General features: G+C 38.1%; 1 protein-coding gene across 3 annotated transcripts; it reads left to right on the top strand.

Moving 5' to 3' along the window:
* The first annotated feature begins 1,207 nt into the window (after positions 1–1,207).
* Positions 1,208–20,677, top strand: LOC103716075 (RNA-binding protein 38-like). 3 transcript variants are annotated; one of them, XM_039121773.1, is made up of 8 exons: positions 1,210–1,806; positions 2,085–2,208; positions 14,016–14,145; positions 14,785–14,821; positions 14,930–15,167; positions 15,960–16,086; positions 16,162–16,259; positions 19,920–20,677. In XM_039121773.1, the coding sequence occupies exons 1-6, from the start codon at positions 1,579–1,581 to the stop codon at positions 16,055–16,057; spliced, it is 855 nt and encodes a 284-aa protein (XP_038977701.1). In that variant the 5' UTR covers positions 1,210–1,578; the 3' UTR covers positions 16,058–16,086; positions 16,162–16,259; positions 19,920–20,677. The 3 variants fall into 3 exon arrangements, with proteins under 3 accessions (XP_008802154.1, XP_038977701.1, XP_038977700.1); XM_039121772.1 differs by having other exon boundaries at positions 19,496–20,677; XM_008803932.4 differs by lacking the exons at positions 15,960–16,086; positions 16,162–16,259 and having other exon boundaries at positions 1,208–1,806; positions 19,496–20,677.
* The last annotated feature ends 216 nt before the right edge of the window (positions 20,678–20,893 follow it).

The following is a 20,893-nucleotide window of genomic DNA, read 5'->3' as shown; positions in this document are numbered from 1 at the left end:
GGCACGGCCCGTTTAGAGACGTTGCGGGCCGTTCCTGGCACGGCCCGTTTGCGCCCGTGCCATGCCGTGCCCGGCCCGGCCCACCAATAGAGGGGCCGGGGGCCGGGCCGGGCTGGCCTTCCGTGCCTCACGGGCCGTGCCAGGCACGGCCCGCTTCATAAGCGGGCCGTGCCAGGCACGGCCCGCTTAGAATTTGGGCCCGGGGGGCCTGGGCCGGGCCGGCCCGGCACGGCCCGTTGGGCCGGCCCGGCCCGTTGCCCAACTCTACTTGCATACCAGCTTAGATGGGTCCTCTTAGGTTCTGAGGGCGACTTCTTTGTATTTTCCCATTAAAAATAGCTTCCAGCATCAGGGTAGCTAATCAATTAAAAAAAAAAAAATACAATTCTCCTCTATCACAACTCCTATCATCCTTGGTGGGGGTCTCTTCCTTAATAGGATTTGGAAGCTTTAGGGATCGAATACCTTCCCAGAAGTTTATCCACCAACGAGATTTCCATTCTAACTTCTTGAGTATCACAACGGAAATAGACCATGCACTTGACCTTGACAATGGCTATATATTTCAGCTAGTGCATGGTCAATCTCACCATAAACATGGCTTTGGAAGCCAGCAGTCATATTTAGCATGCACGGCAATACATTTTCGCATAACACATTAATTTATTATGAAGAACTGTCCCTCATGTTTCTAAGATGCTTGGTAATAAGTAAAATTAACTAACACTTGGATTATTGATTGATTGATGGTGAGATAAAGATTATGATGCTTTGAAAATGCAGTTAAGTAACATCTAGTTATAGCTCATACCCAACTCCAATGGTTTTCCGCCATTACTGGACTAGTGAGCATCCTCGAAGGCCAACCTTATCATCTAATGGACATGGCTAAATTTAATAGTCATGAAATAATTAATTTTTTTTAAAGATATTATGTTAGGGCCTGTTTAGTTTTAATCGAGCTCTAGCTCGAACTCGAGTCGGAAGTGCTTAAGATAGAGCCAGCCACTTAAGCCGGACAAAAGGCTCAATGATTGTTTTATATATTTATTGTTAATAATAAAATAATCGGCTAAGATGTAAAAAAGCCAAGCATACAGATCACCTCATAACCAAACCCAATTATCCAAATAAAAACTAATAATCCATATATAAGCATTTGGCCTTTGGGGTTTTATAAGAAAAAAAAGGGCCCACATGTATTTCCAAGCCCCATTTGCTTTCTTTTTAGAATCCTCTCAACAATTCCGTCTTCTTCCCCTTCTGAGATCATGTTTTATATCGCTCCTATCTCTCTCTGATATTTGGAGTGTTTGGAGAGCTGAGAGACTCCTTGGATTCTCTCAGCAATCTTCTAAATTGGAATCAATCCATGTCGTGTACGAGTGATCCGCCGAAATTTACGTGCCCTGTGACCCAATCTTGGATCCAATTCATCAAAGTTAGGGTTTTTCTATGCGCCACCTAGGGTTTTCGTGATCGATCACAGGATAACTTTATCCTGCTTAATTGTCCCCGTTTTGGAGCCCGATTCGCCTTCGGGGTTCTCCGTGGAAGGCCTCTTCAGGTTTGGATTCCATGGCTTTTTACCACCCGGGCCCGGGCTCGGCGTCGAGCTCGAGCTCCGGGCACCACTTCTCGAATTCCCCCTTCGGGGATACGACCTACACGAAGGTCTTCGTTGGAGGGCTCGCGTGGGAGACCAAGAGCGAGACGATGCGCCGCTACTTCGAGCAGTTCGGGGAGATCCACGAGGCTGTCGTGATAACTGACAAGAACACCGGGAGGTCGAAGGGCTACGGTTTCGTGAGTGTTTCTTGCCTTGGTCTTCGTGGTTTCTTGATAATTCGAGAAAATGATTGCTCTTTTTAAATTGAGTAATGTGGAAAGGATTCGATAGTGTTTCTTGCCTTGGTCTTCATGGTTTCTTGATAATTCGAGAGAATGATTGCTCTTTTTAAATTGAGTAATGTGGAAAGGATTCGATTTTTCTTTTTTTAATTACCTCTCTTTATATATTTTTGGGGGGAGGGGATTGCTGCCGATTTTCTTAAATGGCGTGTGGATTGGCGTGGAGGATTTAGGTGACATTTCGGGACCCAGAATCTGCAAGAAGAGCATGCGCAAACCCGAGCCCGGTTATAGACGGCAGACAGGCAAATTGCAACTTGGCTGCGCTGGGGCGGCCTCGACCTGTTTCAACTTTTGGTAATTTTCTGCTTATAGGGATGATCTTCCTTTTCGATAAGAATTTTGTGTCAAGCTGCTGATTTTTTTTTCTTGTTCATTTATTCAGCATTGTTTGTAATAATATTTGATTTGACTCCATTTTATAGTTGTACTAAGTCACTGATGGTACTACGAGTTTAACTTTTGTGTTCTGGTGGCCTTTTGTGCAATCCAATGAAGCTATGTTTTTGGTCGGGTTTTCTGTAGATGAGCTGTTTGTTTTATGCCATTAACTATGGATGATTCCTCAATTTAAGGCTTATAGTTTCATCCATTATGTGTTTGCACAATGAAATGATTCATCACATTGCCAGTGTTTAATTGGATGATGGCAAGCCATGTTGGTTAATGTCTGCACTTTTCTGGACGAGGGAACTGTAGCAATTTTTTTTCCATCTGCAACTCTTTGATTCTATTTATGGATGATCTCTTTAATTGATCTTAAGTCCTGTCTTTCTTTGGCTGCATCAACATTTTTATCTTTGATTCAATTCTGCTACACGATTTCCTGAAGAACTTTGGTGGACGTATAGTGACGTGTATTATGTTTGTTCTTCTCAAGCTTAATATACAAGATCTAATGCCTTTGCCTTAGGTATATAAGTTGTACTGTCTCTGGACTGAATCAGACATGCTTATTAGGGAGACCGGTAACTGTAGAAGCAGAATAGGCAATCTGAAAGTGTTGTGATCTTTGTATCCAAAGAAGGAAAGAAGAATAGAGGTAACTCGTTTGTAGACCCACTATGAATTATTGACATAATTCTGCACTTTAAATACATCACTGTTAACTGTAGAAGCAGAATAGGCAATCCAAAAATGTTGTGATCTTTGTTTCCAAAGAAGGAAAGAAGAATAGAGGTAACTCTTTTGTAGACCCACTGTGAATTATCGGCATAATTCTGCACTTTAAATACATCACTGTACACCACCGCTAGAAGTTGTCATAAGAATCCTATTTATATCTTTCTAATTTAAAAGAAGTTGGAGTAAGTTGGATAATGCTAAGAATTTTGAAAACATAAGCCTCAATGGATGTGTGCCCTAATGAAAACTAATCAAGTGGTAAATTTCTTGTTGAGACTCTGACCATTTGCTTTAGGTTACTACTTTGTGTAACTGTCCAATATTAATCAGGAGAGGAATTTAAAAAAAAACAGTTTTTCATCCTTAAATGGAAATAGGGGTATCATTATATGCTTATTAAGCCAATATTTTATGAATTGACTTGCCACCATATCTTTTTTGTACCATTTAATAGTATTGTAGAGTAGATGGTCCGCAATTTTTCACCATCTCACGTAGGTATCAGAAATAAATTCATGCTATAGTTCAGTTTATTAGCACATCGCACCCTCTCGACTATGCGGGTCTCTTGCCTTGCTTTATACTTGTGACGCCTCATTCTTGTCCTGTTGTTTGTCGCCTCATTCACAATTTTACCTAGATAGTTGGCACAATTGTAGAGTATCTACGAGACTTGAAATGGTATACCTTTCAACCTTCAAAAACCTTGTAGAGTATCTAGGAGTCGTGAAATGTTATACATTTCAACCTTCAAAAACCTTGACTTATGGACATCTTTGTTCAACATCATTGTATCCTTTCATATGTATGTATTTATCAATCACATAGAGAGAGATTACATACCGAAAAAATCTTTCATAAAAGATTTAATGGTCTGAATCAATGATTGGCTGTCCATATTGAAAATTCACATCATTGGTCATACTCTACACCATTAAAAATGCCGATAAAACAAAAACGATGTATTTTGGTAGGCTCCTAGTTATGCATCAGGTGGATTGAAACTTAGTTGCCAGTAATGGGAGCAGGTAGGGGTGCTGGTTCGACATTCTAGGAAGATTTTGAAGTGGGTTTGTTATCCTAGATCGAAGATTTTGGCTGCTAAGGATTCAAAAAGGGATAACAATCATGCTATTGTGCTAGAATTCATGGTAGGACATTCCAATTGAAAATTCACACCATTGATAATGATGTACTCATCTTAAAAAATGGCTTTATCAGTATTGATAGGTTTTGATGTGTAGGTCATAGCAAAATAATTTATGACGCCATCAGAGTTATCTGCTTCCACTCTCACTTGATGAATAGGTTGGTAACCTCCAAAACTTATGATTTTTGGTTCCTAGGAATTTTGTGAAGTAAATCATAATAAGTGGTGGATCTCCAATTGGGATGGGTTAACATTGATTTTTTGAGTTGTTTCAATCTTTCACCAAAGATTTAATATCTAACCTGTGGTCCTACTCATACATATGTACATGTATGTATTTGTATATTATGTATACATATGCATATGTGCGTATTTATGGAGTTGGCTTCTTGAAGACACTATATTCTGAAAACACTTGTTTTCATTTTATTATTAATGATTAAATAGAGAACGAACTTTTGAACTTTAATAATATCTCCCGTACACAATAGGTCAATCTTATTCTGCAATCGTGCGAACATTTTTCCTGATGTTTCCTTTAATAGGACACCACATAATGCTGTGCCAGAGGTTGACACTTTGATTGAAGTTTGCAGGATATTTTTAAATTGCATGGAGTGTTACATTTTGTTCATCAAAAAGTTTCGCATGGCTAGTTAACGTAGCTTTTGGAGCTTTGGCCTTCATTAATGTTGATTGAGCTTTTAATATTTTGATTTTGATTTTAGTTTTGGATTTTGTTTCCATGCTAGAGCTTCACTTTTTTAGGAGGGCAAGAAAGGATAATCTTCTGTTTTTGCATTGTTTATAACTTTATATTACTAGAAAGGTTATCTGACTTCTCCAACTTGGCTATAATGACTGGTATTCTATTATGGTTGCTAGTTTCTTGGTCTTTCAGGAGCAGATGTCTTCAAAGACCAATTGCCATGACATCCAACTTCTTTAGCCTAAAGTTTTTCTTTCATTCTCCTATAGTAGCTAATTAGGAAACTTGTAAACTTGTCAAAGATTCATAGTTCAATATATTATCTGCTTAGCTATTTCTCAAACTCATACTTTAAGATTCACCTAGTGTTTGGAAGGGAGGGGAATGTGATTCTGTCTCATGATAATATGCTTTTACATGTAAAACACTTCGGGTTTTTTTTAGTTATTTTTTTGCATTATTGGATCACATCCAACACATCCAGTTTTATTCAAGGTTACTTTGTACCAATTTTAGTGATTTTGCTTGCATTATTAAAATTTCTTTGATTTTTCTGATAAAGAAGGCATAATGAGTGGGCCTGTTTTAATAGATTGCTGCTATATTTTGCCAAGAACCTCCGAGGAAAGAGTGTAAACCTGGTATAAACCGGGGTTCAGTTGTTAGATTGGTCCAAAATGCCAACTTTGCCCTTGATTGTTTGGAGAAAACTATGAGTTGCAGCCGTTTCCTGGAGATTTTTGGGGATTTGAAGCATGTCAATTTGAATAACATAGAAATTATACAATTTGTGGAACTTTTCCGGTTGAACCTGTTAGTGGTTTCATAATGGTGGTTCTAACCTTGTCATGATAAGTTGATAACCCACATGTACTTCATCAAGATGACATCCATCCATATGTAAAATAAATTGTGGGTTGATGGCACCAAGCACAGAATTGCCCAAAGGCTTTCAAATGTAGCCAATCAACATGGGTTCTCCAACAGAGGGTTAATTGCAAGTGTTCTTGGTGTAAGACAACTAATAAAGGATGCTAGGATTCACTAATAAGAAAATGGAGGATTTTGATTTAGATTTGGACATAGCTAATAAGTGATAGGGTGAGAATAGGATATGGAAACAAATGGTTAGGCTAATTTATCAATATCATGCTTCATTTAGGACAATATTGTCATGGAATAAAGGAGAATTGCTGCTTTCGCTGCTGTCTGTCATGTTGCATGTTGATGTCACTCTAAATTATACCCAGTTGAGGTCCCAGTTGTCTTTGGCCAAATGACATCATTTTTTTTTTTGTATTTAGGACTAAATAAGGACTACTATTTGCTGATTTGTTATTGTGGTATAGCAGGAATGTAATGTAAGATGGTGGTTAAAAGAATTTAAATATGATTGACAAGGGTTGGTTGAAAGGTTTGTTGTGACGGATCTCGATGAAACTAAAGAGGAATAAAGAGATTCGAGAAGATAGAGAGAAGAAAAAAAACACAGCACACATAGATTTATATGGACTAGCCATAAGCCTACATCCACGGGCGAGGATGGAGAAGAGATTCTACTATCATCAAAAGAATGGAGTACAAAAATAAAGCCGTCTCTCAATAAAACTCTAACCGCACTATACCACAGTTTCAAACTTTTCTAACAAGACAAAAAATAGATATATATCAAAAACTGGCTTAGGTCCTGAGACTCGTGAGTACAGGACCTGTGACCTATGCGGCTGACACGTGTGCCTTGTGCAGTTCCGCAATCTGTGCTCTCCAATCTCGCATCCTATGCAGCCAGGATACTTGACCACCAAGGGCTATGGCCAATGCCAAGCCTTGCACGCTTGTTAACGATACTTCTTAAAATTTTCTTAAATGGAATCATGGAGAGCATGGTGGATCAAAGGATTCAAGGCATACTTAACAAATCTCTACCTTGATTTGAATCCCATCAAGCCACACCATGAAATAGTAGAATGTCTCGCTTCCACATAAGCCAAATCTCAAGTGCTACATACACCAATCAAGTCCAAGCAATGCTTGAACTTAGCCATTGGAAGAGGCTTAATCTCTTCTTGCATAGTAACTAACCACTTAGCAAAATCAATACAAGAAATAGATTCTAAATATGAGGAAGGCTCGCCAACATCAAATGTCTCTTCTCCCACTGACAAAGCATAAGCAACTAAATCTGCATAACCATATCTTTGAGGTGGTCTAATCTCTCTTCTCTGTCCTTCTTTAGCAATACTTTACTCCTTATCCTATAGTGTTTTTTCAATCTCAATAGGATCATGCACTTGTTCTGAAACCAAGTTGAGAAGAAGAACTATGCTGCAGAGGAACTAAACTATTACTCTCTAACTCCACCTGCTCGATGTTACTCTTCATCTTACTTGAATCACATGAAATAGATGACTCCTTTCTTGGGTGAAGCATAACAAACTCATCAAAGGTAACATTCTTATTAATCATGAATTTAGGCGACTTGGGATCCGGATACCACAACTTAAATATATCCATTCACTTCATATGCATAGACGAGAAATATGCACTTTTTACCTCTAGGTTCTAATTTTCGAGCATCAATATGAACATATGTAAGGCATCCAAATACTCTCAAAATAGGGTAGTTAGCAAGGTTACCAGATCATACCTCTTCTGGAGTCTTACACTCAAAGAGCTGCGGATGAAGAATGATTCACCACGTAACATGCTGTAGAGACTTTCTCTGCCCTAAAACCCTTTGACAAGCCAGCGTTTGAGAGCATATGACAAGCTCTCTCCAAGAGGGTTCTGCTCATGCGCATAGCCACTCCATTCTGCTGTGGTATATGTCTAACTGTCATGTGTCTGATAGTACCCTTATTTTTGTAGTACTCATCAAACTTAGAAAAACAAAACTCCAATCCATTATCTATTTTAGGCCTTTTGATATCCTTTCTGGTATGCTTCTCAATTATAGCCTTCCACTGCTTAAAGTTCTTAAATACTTCATCTTTGTGTTTTAACATAGACACCTAAACCTTTCTCAAATATCATCAATAAAGGTAAGTATATACTGAACACCACCCTTAGAAAGAACACATGAAGCTCCCGAAAGGACCAAATGAATATAATCTAAGGTACCCGTCGTTCTGTAAATTGCAGTACTGAAACTAACTTTTTTCTTTTTGCTAAATACGTAATGTTCACAGAAGTCCATCTTTGCTATACTCTGGCCACAAAGAAGACCTCTTTTACTCAACATAGCTTTCACTCATATATTCCAACCTCATATGCCATATTTTGGTGATATTGGAATCTATCATGGAAGATGAAGAAACAGGTGCTGCACCTATAACAGTAGTACCTTGAAGTTCATACAGGTTCCCATACCTCTTATCTTTTATTACAATAAGGGCACCTTTACTAACTTTTATAACTCCACCGTGTACTTTCACCCATTAATATTAAGGGTGCCTAAAGATATGAGATTCTTTTGGATTCAAATCTGGAACATGCCGAATATCAATCAAGGTTCTCACCACGCCATCATGCATTTTGATTTGGATTGTCCTTTTTCCAACTATTTTACAAGGGGCATTGTTGCCCATCAACACAACTCAACCGTCCAGTGATTCATATGTGGAGAACTGATCTCTACTGGGACACGTGGTAGGAACAATCCGAATCCAGAATCCATTTATCCTTGTATCTAATTCCATCGGTCACTGAGAGAACATCTTTAGCCCTTCAGAATCACCCTTTGCTACACTAGCTTCTGGAGCTTTTTTCTTCTTTTTTTGATCCTACTTTTGCTTGTTTTGAACTTATAACAATCAATCTTAATATGCCCTTGCTTGTGACGGAAATGACAAGTCAAACTCCTGTTTTTAGACTCAGATCTAGGCTTACGTCTACTATTGTCCAATCCCCTTTCATTAGACCTCCCTCTAGCAATCAAGCCTTCTGCTTGGCCTTCACTTGCATTCTCAGTTGTGTACTTTTCAATTAATTCTTTAGAAAGTAAGGATGCATTAACGTCTTCCATAGAAATTGTATCTCTACCGTAGAGGAAGATATCTTTAAAATGCTTATATGAAGGACGTAAAGAATATAAAAATAGGAGAGCTTGATCTTCATCATCGATCTGGACATCAATATTCTTCAGATCCATAATAATGGAGTTAAACTCAGTAAGATGAGATTTAATAGGTGTACCTGTTGCTGTACGTAGCATAAACAAGCATTGCTTCAAATACAACTTGTTGGTAAGGGATTTGTCATATACAAGGACTCCAACTTGAGCCACAACCCATCAGCCATCTTCTCATCAGAGCCTTCCCTCAAAAGCTCATCATACAAGCACAGCTGAATCACAATAAGGGATTGTTCATCCATTTCCTCCTTCTGCTCATCCGTCAAAGTATTGGGCATCTTATCCTTCTCTAGCAGTGCCTTCAATAACCCTTGTTGCATTAAGATAGTACGCATCTTAACCTGCCATAATGTTGGTGGGATCCAACTTTTCAATCTCAAATTTCGTTGACATCTCAGGATCCAATTGTTCAACTTGTGGCTCAAGTACCAATTTGTTGTAATGGATCTCGACGAAATTGAAGAAGGACAAGGAAATTTGAGAAAATAGAAGAAAAAAAACAGCACATACAGATTTACATGGACCAGCCACAAGCCTACATCCATGGGCGAGTTGAGAGGTGATGTTGGGACAAAAATGGAAAACTTGAAATCCCTCCAAGTCCCTTGGACTCACTCTAGGAGGGAATCAGCAGCTTCAGAATGCTTAAGAGTCAACAATAATGCTTAAAAGTTACTAATAGCAAAGATGCTTTTTATTACCAATTTATTATCTAAACTCAAACCAACTTCGTACGATCTAAAAAGAGAAAGTGCAGAAAAATTGAGAAGAAACTGAAAACAAGAAATGGAAAAGGAAATATTGAATTGGTGCAGTGAATGATTAAATTTAACTCTCATTAAAGTATTCCATATTTGTCATATGGCATTCATCGTAGAAGATATGATATTATCATCCATATTTGATTAAACTAGTACCCCAACATGTACATTCCTTCATGGGTTAAATAGTAGAAATGGTGTAGTCATTTAGGACAGCCAAGGAAAAATGAAGGGCTAATGACAATAGAGTTTCAGGGTGCAGGTAATGGATGACCATTGTCTAACCGAGGGTTTAGGATTCTAAGCCTAAATTAGGTTTTTGTGGTTTATGTTATTGAATAGTCAAAAGCAAGCACTAGCTGGAATTTATCTATGAAAATTCTGATATTTATATCATGCAAAAAACCTCATGGGAAATAAAATGGCTAGAAGAAAGCTGGTTTAGTACTTAGGAAAAAAGAAAAAAGACAATGGAAGAAGGAGAAAAGGAGCTGACAATACCTAGTGTCCTCACACCACTAGCAAAAGTCTAGGCCTCACACCTAGGTTTGAAGACCTCAAACTTCCATTGTGGAATCACCTATAAACAAAAATATCCATGACTCCATTAGTTTATTTCTCTAATTTGTTTGTGTCAAGGTTCGCCGTCTCGGTAGCGAACCCCGTACCGGTATCATCTTATTACGATGTTGGTATGCGATATGGTATAAAACGGTGAGGCGTACCGAGTGTCAGTACGGTATGAGACTGCATACCCGTTTGATACTGGTACGATATGGTACTGACCAGTACGACGAAGCTTGATTTGTGTAAAAAGATGTTTTTGGATCTTCTATTCCTAATCTTTTTTCCTTAGTTAAACTTTTGCTAAAGAAAGAAAAACATTCCAAAAAGTGCAAAATTTGGATTTCCCTCAAAGCCCATATGGAAAGGTATTGAACTACTTTTTTGTTGGTGAGAGGAAGGTGAGGAGACCCACCTGCATGATAATTACCCATGCCCCAATACTTGGAGATTCATCACCCAGGACTCGAACCCAAAATCTCTGATTATTATGCAAAGGGGTGTGACCCTGGGGACAAGTCCTAGTTTACAATATTATACTACCTTGAAATGCAGTCACAGTGATTTGAAGAGATTTGCCACCTAATATATACCTATAATAGGACTTGTTGACATAAATTGTACTCAAAATAGAGACTAGAAAACTTACTAAAGGTATTGCCTAAGATAAATCCAGAAATTACAATGAAATTGAAAACAAAATGCCTAAACCACTTTTCATCATCCTCAAACTTAAAAGGGAACGACACTCCCGCATCAAGAAATATTCTATATTCTATGTATATGTTACATGAATAACTGCATTCAAAATTTACACAAAATAAACATAATTATATAAACTGGTTTTATTTAGAATGATATATCTATCTATTTCTTAGATCGTCGATCAATTTAACTAAATTGTACAGTTATTCACTTCTAAAGGGAACTTAACAGCTCAACATGAATTTCTGTTACTGAAGTGCTATATCAACAGTGTCATTAGATTGGTTATTAATGATATCTCCGACATCAAATTTAAATTACTTACTAAATAGCAAGCAATTATTGAAGCAACAGGTAATGACTTACTGTTCATGCTTTAGTCACTTGAAGTGGTAGGTTCATCGAGATTTGACTCTGAATTTTGGCAGATTATTTAACATCAAATGGATGATTGCGTACCTGAGATGCGCACAACTACATGCAGAATTAGGAAGAAGAGGAGTGTTGCATTAATAATTGCTTGAAATAACAGCCATTAAAATGTAATAATGACACCATACTGCTAAGAGTCCTCCCAATATGTTGTTGTTCATACAGGGCATTTAAACAACAAAGTTATTTAGACATGTTGCTGTAGCTTCCTCTTTTATTTGTATCTTCATTATCCCGTTAGAAAAGAAATGGTTAGAAAAGCTATTTGCACACGTGTATGAAGAGGAGCACCACTTACACATGGCATAAATCAACCTTACCCTCTTAAATCATGGGCCTTGCATGAATCAACTGGGGTGCCGACATTAAGAGGGGACTGTTTGTGATCCAAGCCGCATGGACATAGCCCTTGCCTTCATGTGCTTGTATGCCTGGCAGCTTGCAAAATACTATTTTCATTCTGATTTAGAAGATTATTTTTATTCCTCAAATTGTGGCTTAATTATATGACGCTGCTATTATGTTGTTATTGTGCATTATTTCCTATTATAATGGCCACTCTGTATCCTTTATAATAACCATTATTCCATTCCAAGAATATTAAGTAAATGACTTGGGTCACCAAATAGACATTATTTAGATTGGTAAGACAACTTCAATGGGATTTGGGTTTTAGAGCATATTGGCAGGCGAATTAGGAGATTTAAGAAAACACAATGGAGAGAATATTTGGGTCTGCAAGATTTTTATTTTTCTTTTTTGAGAGAGGGATGATTTGAAAAATTCACTGAGAGATAAAGCAGGAAAATGAGATACTGGCTGCTGTTTTGAAGCAGGTAAGAAGTTAACATGGCATGCTGTTGGAATTGTTGGCTCACACATAATAGGTTGATTTCTTTTTATACAAACAAAACTTGCTATTTTAATGCATCTGATATATCTTGTTCTGTAGTACTGTTAGAAAAGCTTATGGGACGTAGGGAAGAAAAGTTGATGGATGAAACCATTTTGGGAATATGGAACCCTCTTTTTTTTCAAAAAAAAACTATCATGTAAATTTTTTATTGGAGACCCTAGATATCATCCTTATATGAAGATTTTTGGTTAGATCTGGTTGGAGATCATCCTTGTTTTCAGATCACCTTTGTTAAGTAGCCACCCTTTCTCCATCAGCTGTTGTAACTCTTATCCCTTAAAACAATCAAGACTGTCATGTGGTATTGTGTTCAACCTGCTAAAACCCTACCAAAGATCATTATAATAAGGTCCTTGGAGACTTGAAAGAAAAACGCCAGACAAAAATAAAAGACCCAAGTTAGGATTGTGACACCATCAGACTCCAGTGAGATTAAAGATACTCCTGTCATCAAGCCTCAGTGACTAAGGCTGTAGATTCTTCTCTCACCTCCTTATGTAAACTTGTTAGGCCTTTGGATTTCCATTAGCTGTGCTGCATTTTTCACAATGCAATAGATTACATGGAAAAAGGCATGATAGGATCCATGCTCTAGTTCCTTGGAGGATAAGAGAGATCAGCTTCTAAATTGTAGTTCTAGTAGTAGGATTAAATTGCTATAAGCATACTATGGTCTCTTTAGAAGCTCAGTGATCTCTTTCTAGAAGAGTTAGAGATCTATAAGGGAATTATGTCCTTGAGAAATCAATGGGTTTTTTTCCTTGTTTTTAAGAATCATGCAGTAGGAGAATTTCTTTGACATTATTTCTATTTTTGCCCATGCTTTTTCCTCAGTCTTGTTCAAATATTATCCATGTGGACATGATTTTTGTGCTCTTTATGCTTGATATAAAGACCGAATTGATATGAAGAACAAAGCCTTCAAAGTAGCTACTCTAAGCCATGCTTCGTTGCATTTTATGCCAAAACTCATTAATTTTTTGCTTATAGCAAGCAGATTTGATTGCAAGATTCTGGTGTTTCCCCCCTCTCCATGTTTCCGCCTAGTCTAAGTAGGATAGCCCTATGGTTATGAAATACCGGTACCATTTGTCACGAAGCTTTTGGGCTGAGCCTGTGACAAGTGGTATTAGAGCCAAGCCCATTGTGTGTCACAACCTTTATTAGTCATGTAGGCCCCTCCCTGAGGATACCAAGGTCGAGGAGGACTTAGTAGGATCGAGTAGGACCCGGACCATGGGTGCCCCCCCCCCTACTCTCTCGAGTAGGAGCCAGCCATGATGAGGGCATCACAAGGTTGTGTGGGGAAGATTGTTATGGTCCCACATTGACTAACAAAAGGGGTGTCACATGGTTTTATTAGCCTAGGTTGGTCCTCCTCCCTATGGCTTAAGCTTTGGGGCTGGAGTCTGTGACAATCTCCTCTTGGAGGAAGGGGGGCTTTTCTTCAAAAGAAAAATAAAAAGGATTACAACATGAAGAAACCGAAGAAAACAAAATAGATGTTTATGTTTGTCTCCCTTTTCTTTAATAATTAGCCATATGACGTGTTTATTTAGATTCCCATGATACAAATGTTGTTCCTGTTGGCCCTAATTTTCTTTTTGTAGCACGCCCAAGGTCAGCTGGCTCCTACTTCGGAGGTGTTCCAGTTCCAAGAGGGACTTATGTCGGAGGTTCCGCTCATCACCAACCAGTTCCATTGGGCTACCAACAAGGGTTTTCATATCCACAGTATGGGTAAGTTGATTTACGGAGTGTTGTTCAGAACTTGGTTCAAATGCTCATTTTCCAATATTAGAGTTTTTAGAACCAATCATAATAATAGATGCCTTGGTTTTGAAGAACTACTTACTCGGAAGAATTGATTTAAAACCATTAGAAATATGAAGTTTGAGGAAGAAGAAAAAAAAAACTTTGGTAGCATACTACCAACTTCAATTTTAATATGTGGTTTTGGAATTAGCATGATATGCAGGATTGAAATCCAAAACTTGTGCAAGAGATTTGTGAATAAAATAGAATCCCAATTTTTTCTTAATGATACTTCCTTTAGGAAAAAAAATAGACAAAGACAACAAATGAAAAATGATAAACAGTCAGTGGGGCTAGTCTGTAGAGTTTGTATGAGTTTAAAATCAGTAGGATAGGACATGCTTTAGGAAAAGGATGAGAAAGGATAATAAAGAAAGTTTTTTTCAAATCAATTTCTTATAGTTTCTTTTTTTTATAAATTAAGATTTTTTTGGTATCATGGGGAGATTCTATACTTCCTGTGCTTTGTGTTCATTCATGATAAATGTAGTCAATCATACACACTATATTCCATGAAAGTGCCAAAGGTAAAACATTCAGAGGTTTATTGGCTTCCTTTTGCAGTTACACTACATATGGACCCGAATACGTCTATCCACAGGTTGAGAATCAAAATCATTTTTATCCTTATTCTAGTGAACATTTCTTTTGGAACAATAAATTTACAACCAACTGCTTCCACTGTTACAATGCATTTTTTCACTTGCAGAGTGTCTACAATCCTTATATGGGGCAACAATACTTTCAACTTTATGGCATTCCTGGAACTGTTAACACAGCTGTCTACCCATTTGGGCAATTAGGCCAGCCTATCCCTGGTGGGCATGGTTATACAGCAGTTCAAGGCTACACAATACCAGGCCATAATTTCGCGCAATTCACTGGGCCAAATGTCAATGGAGTGACCACTGCACCTCGACCCACAATCCAAGCACCATATCCAGCAGGCAATTTTTCTCTTGGAAAATCCTTTTTTTCCCCTCTGTTTTGTGGATTAAGCTTCATTAGTGTAAAAGGACATACGTATAGCAGATAGACTTTCTACAGATATAGCTGTTGCTTTGTCTTTTGTAGTTTTCTACATGTGGTGTGTGGAAGGCATGGCAAATAGTGCAGGTTTGTAATGTGTTGGCATGTCAGATGATAGAAAAGATATCTTTGTTAGGACGGATGCGAGGTTGATATACATGGGCAGCTGGGGACAGCGTGGGCAAGGCTTGTAGATTAAACTAGTAATTTAAGGGATCCTAGGTATTGGTAGTGATCACTTAGATCTTACTTAGGCTAGTGTTAGGTTATCAGTATGTGTCTAAGATCCATATCTATCGATGGGTTTATATAGGTGGACAGCTGGCAACAGTGTGGGCAAGCTCGTAGATTAATATGGTTAGCTAAGGGATCCTAGGTGTTTGTAGTTATTACTTAGACCTTACTTGACTGGCTAAGGATTAGGTTGTCAATAGGTGCCTAAGATCCATATCTACTGACCCATAAAACCAGAAAACAAAGATATTGGCCAATATATGCTAGTCATTTATATTTTACAGATAATTCCTTTTCTCTAATCATTGGATGTTGCTCCCATATATATCGTATCAAACATCAAAAGATAAAGAAAAAAATCAAATGCATAGATTACTGTACGCTTCCTGGCTTTCAAAATCTTGTTTGTGATGAACTCCAGGCCTGCTTTTCTTTTGCACGGATGTCTTCAATGAACAAAATATTTCATGTTACAGGCGTAGCAGCACCAATCCCACCTCCACCTCACTTCTTAGTTACTGCTCATTCTCCACAGTTTACACAGGGCAGTAGTTCAGACCAAACAGCAGGTTGAAATGTGCATCAGGGTGATAACATCTTGAGGTATAACACATTTCCTAATCCATGCTCCCTTGATGGTTATTCGAGCTGACTGTCATGTGCATTTACTATTTATAGGAGGTATCCTTAGATTGCAGCAGGACTAAGAACAGCAGAACTGCTATGTCAGTCACATGCATTCTTGCCTTGCAAGCTATCATCTTTGCATTCTAGAGGTTAGTTGGACTCCCTATCCATTTATGCATGTAAATGATCCTCTTGTTTCGGAGGACTTAGCCTCTATAGGAACTAATGATAAAAAATGAGATCCATATAACTAATCTCGAAATAATGAAACTAGGTTTATATTTATTTTTATGTTCATGCAAACTTGCATTTGTGGCATATAATCTTGTTAAATTATGACCATCATTGGATGGAGGCATTTTACCAGTTCACCTTTGCCACCTTTGTGTTTTTTCTGTTATACTATTTACAATTGTCGATAGTCCAAATAATCCAAACAGAAACTTCTACTTGTAGTGAAAATAGTTGATGCGATAAGAGCTGTTTATTACCCATAACTGGCACAACTTGGTGAACATGTTAATTTTTTTTAATTTAGCATGTGAATGATAATCTGAAAATATGATCTTTTTACTTAATAGCTGCTGTCAGAGATTAAGGTGTACTGAACTTTCCTTAAAACTTAATGCTTGGGGAAAAAGAGATACTATTGAAGCAGCATTGTCTTGGACTTCCATTTCTTGAGTTGCAGTTAGGAGCGAGTTTTTTATATATTAAAGGTTATCTCAGTTGATTTTGTTGTTTCTTTTTATATTTTCTGCATCAATATCATGGCAAATTGCCTTAAGTAGATGTGACAATAGGGGCTGATAAGCCACTAGCCCAATGCGTCTGAGAAAATATGCAAGTTTGGATCCTAAAACTAGCCCAGTTAGCTTGATCCTAAAACTGAGTTAAATGTTTGCTCTACAAAATGGCTAAAAGTACCCCTAGAAAGTAGTTTCGCAACGGGTAGTTATGGTCATTTTTGCTCGCTGATCTTATGAGTACGATCAATATCTTGGTGAGATGTTGAAACCTTTTTTGACTCTCATGGTCAATGCTACAAAGTGCTCTCCTGTGTGACAGTATAGAACATAAAGGGTGCTAGGTGCAGGGAGGTGGAAGGATTCCCAAATTTAACTGAGCACTTCCCTCTCTCCTTCCTTTCTTTCCTCTTTCCCTGAAATCCTTAGATGAGCTTCCTTCTTGGACCATATCCATTTTTCCTTCTCAATCATCCATTATACCCATCAAGAGTCGTCCATCCACACCCCCGTTTTCTCTCCATCCCCAGTTCTCTTGATTATCGTTCTAGACGCTTCACCCTGATGAGCAAATGCCGAACCCACACCTGCTTCAACAACCCTTCACTCCCCTCAGTGAATGATGAGTCAAACCCATTATGCCCTTCTTATTTGTTAACAAGTCCATCAACAATCACTCCTATGTTCGTTGAGCACTGCTGCAGATCTATGCTCTCTACCCTTGGGTTCTTGCTCGTTTTTTGATAAATAGAGTTGTTTTTTCTTCTTCTAATTTTTTGATATTTTGATGAGGAACCCTGTGCTTAGATTTTATATTTTCCCCCATTTTTACAGCTGCTGAGTCAATGCTTCTGAGATTTGGGCTTTGTGGGTATTAAGAGTCTTTGTTTCATGAGCTTCAGAGCTTTATATTTGACATGCAGAATTCTAGGATTCTTCAAATTTCCCCCTATTGGTATTCATGTGCTTTTGAGAACATGCTTTCAATCGAACAATGAAACATTGGATAGGTATGTCGCTTGATTCATTCATAATTATTGGGCTAAAAGATAAATATTGTAGAAGGTTATAGTGTCCACAATGTTACTGAAATAAAGTAATGCCGATGGAAAGATAATTTGGCTAGTGTCATCTCAATTCATAAAAACAGGAAATAAGCAAGAAGATTAGGGGGATGATCCGAGACCTGAAGGACTTCCAAGTATTCCATATGTTTCGAGAAGAAAATTTATCAACAGACTTGCTGGTTCTACATTTCTAAGAACTTTGAGTTGTAACTCCCTGTTTCTGGGAAAAAAAGGGTTTCATTTCTAGCCAGATCATGCTAGCTGCTATCCTTTAGGTTTTATATGCAAACTTGTTGTAACTCATGCATCTTGATGTCTAAATACACTATAAATGTATGTGCTTATCAATATTTTTTGTGTACAAACAAAATGTGATCCACCTTGTACATTGAAACTTGGACCAACTTTAGACAAATTGTAATCAAGAAAAGGATGAAGCTAGAACTGAACCTTTTTCTTCAAAATTCATTCATAGTATGCATCAAAATTTGTTACTTCGAACGAAATCTCAAGTCCTGCTGTTAATGAACAAGTTTAACCCACTTGATCTAGAAAGTCATAACAGCTAACAACAAAGTAAGAGCAACATTATTTGATTGTCATTACAGCTAGATTTTGGCTGCTGAGTATTGTCCAATATATACGTGTGAAGTCAGGAGGATCTGGAAGGGGGATTTGTATGGGAGCTAGAAGTGAGAAAGATGAATTGGAAAGAGATGGGGGAGAGACAGAGATAGGGAACGGGAATCGATAGTTGGAAAGAGGACAGAGGAATAAAAGAGGAAAGGAGTTGTCTTTCATCTGATGTGATATTAAAAAAGTTAACTGTTATAAAGTAAATCTCGTGAGATTTTAAAGAGCTCATTGTTATTCCTTAATTTCTTAAAGTTTGAAAAATGCCCATGTACTTACTTTTAGAGGCAAAATCCATCATTATACACAGGGAACAAGTAAGCTGGTTGTTCTGTAGGAACTAAAAACCCATCATTATCCCCTTTGTTTTTTCTTTTACAGTAATCTGATGCTCTGACCATTGATTGCTATTAGTTTGCACTCCTTTTATGTCTGTTTCCCACACACTTAAGCCATAAAAGGTGTGTACCTAATTAAAATGAAGTTTTTTTTCCTTTTAATGTCTTCTGAGTATATTGGATCAGATAATTACTATATTTTTGTATCAATTATATGTTCATGAGGTAAATCAAATTGTCACCTGCATTTGCATGTGCTTAGCTAGCTTTGCATGCTTGTAATACAATAATTTCATTCTATTTAGAATATGCTCGCGTCCTTTATCTCACATTTTTTCTTGATTTTTCTCTCACAACGTTATTATTTTGATACAACTCCATTAGCCTTCTATTGCATTTGATGATGCCAGACTTTTCCTCGTATATGCATCTACCAAACTCCTACATAAACCATAATGTAGATTCAGTAATTTAACAGGCTTCCTCCTAAACCAAACTCTTCAAGAGAATGCTAGATGCACTATATACTCATGGCTTTGGTGTATGCTGTTTGTGACCATGGCATTCACAAGAACAATGACTGGTTATCAACATGTTGCAGGTTTTACCTAGTCATGGTCACCAGAGACACCAGTCATCTAGTTGCTCCGATGGATGGAGTTAACTCATGAGAACTCGGATTGCTCATCTCGCTGCTGTCAAGTGTCTGTGAAATTTCATGCCCTGCTGGAGTTTGTGATGACCGGCTGAGCATGGACTGATGGATCCCAAAATTGGATCCAACAACTTGGTAGGATACATTATGGATGCCGGAATTGGAGTCCGATAATCCATATGGAGTATATTGTAAGGTCACCATGGAATCAAAACGATTCTGTGGAATTTCAAAGCTTGCATCTAGTTGTACAGAGTCGTGTTTGTTGTGGTTCCTGGGTAGATTGGTCTTTCATTGTAGTAAACCATGATCTTGCAGATGCATATCAGTGGTTGTCAGCGGACTAACATTGGCTAGTTTTCCTAAACAGACCAGTAATCAAATGAAGGGCCTCAAAAACTTGCTGCTGGCTCATAGGTTACATGTCTGGAACTTTCAAGTCTTCTTCCCCTTTTCTCCCAATCAAAATTTGTGCAGTTGTGCTGTTGTGATCTGGGGATGCTGTGCAAAGTTATATCTACCAGTGTTTTGGGCTTGCCTTGAAATGTTGGATGGGTTGAAATTTCAATAAAACAGACTCCCTCGCAGAATCTACTGCAGCTCCTGACCAAATTGGTGCCTACGCAAGCAGGAGTCATCTCGAGCTGTTTTCAAGCGAGATTGAGCAACTGGAAATCCAAATAGTTCTTCCATGTACAACCCTTGATCGCCTGAAAGGCAGGGCAAAAGAAAGAATGGACTGATCCTGCGCTGCTGGTATTCTGCAGCATCTCAGTGCGCAGCCTCAACACAACACGCTTGCTGGTAGTCAACTGTGTCGGTGGTCAGTGGCGAAATATTAATTTGGTCGAGGCTGTAGTCTATAGGACTGGTGCAGCTGAACGTATTCATGGATGAGATGGCAACTAAAACGTCAGAAGAAAGGCTGACGTATGAGTAATCTCCAACTGCAGGTTTAAACCTTGCCCTTTTGGGATTCTTCAAGTGAGAGGATATAAATGACGAGGTAGGATAAGTGGCTTCCGGAAGCAGAGGGTGGAGACGCCCCCCTCTGTAGTCGTTTTAGGCGAACCCCAGTTGTTCTTGTTCTATGCCGCTTTGTCGCGAATAAATTTTCAGTGTTCAATCTGGAGCAGCCATGTAAATTTGATTTGACATGTAGCTCGTATAATAAATTTAATAATAAATTCTTATAATAACTTCTTATTATTATAAAAAGAAGAAAAAAAAACTTGTATGGTAAATCTATAAGTAGATGCAATATTAGTGTCGACCTGCATCCATCATCCTCTTTCTTCGCAGGACATTTCATGCCTCTTGTTTCTCCTGTTTTCATGGCGCAGC

The sequence above is a fragment of the Phoenix dactylifera genome, unplaced genomic scaffold (assembly GCF_009389715.1).
Source record: "Phoenix dactylifera cultivar Barhee BC4 unplaced genomic scaffold, palm_55x_up_171113_PBpolish2nd_filt_p 001221F, whole genome shotgun sequence".
In the NCBI taxonomy this organism is placed as follows: Eukaryota; Viridiplantae; Streptophyta; class Magnoliopsida; order Arecales; family Arecaceae; genus Phoenix; species Phoenix dactylifera.
Note: the sequence above shows the minus strand (reverse complement) of the source record. Positions and strands in the feature narration are given on the sequence as shown.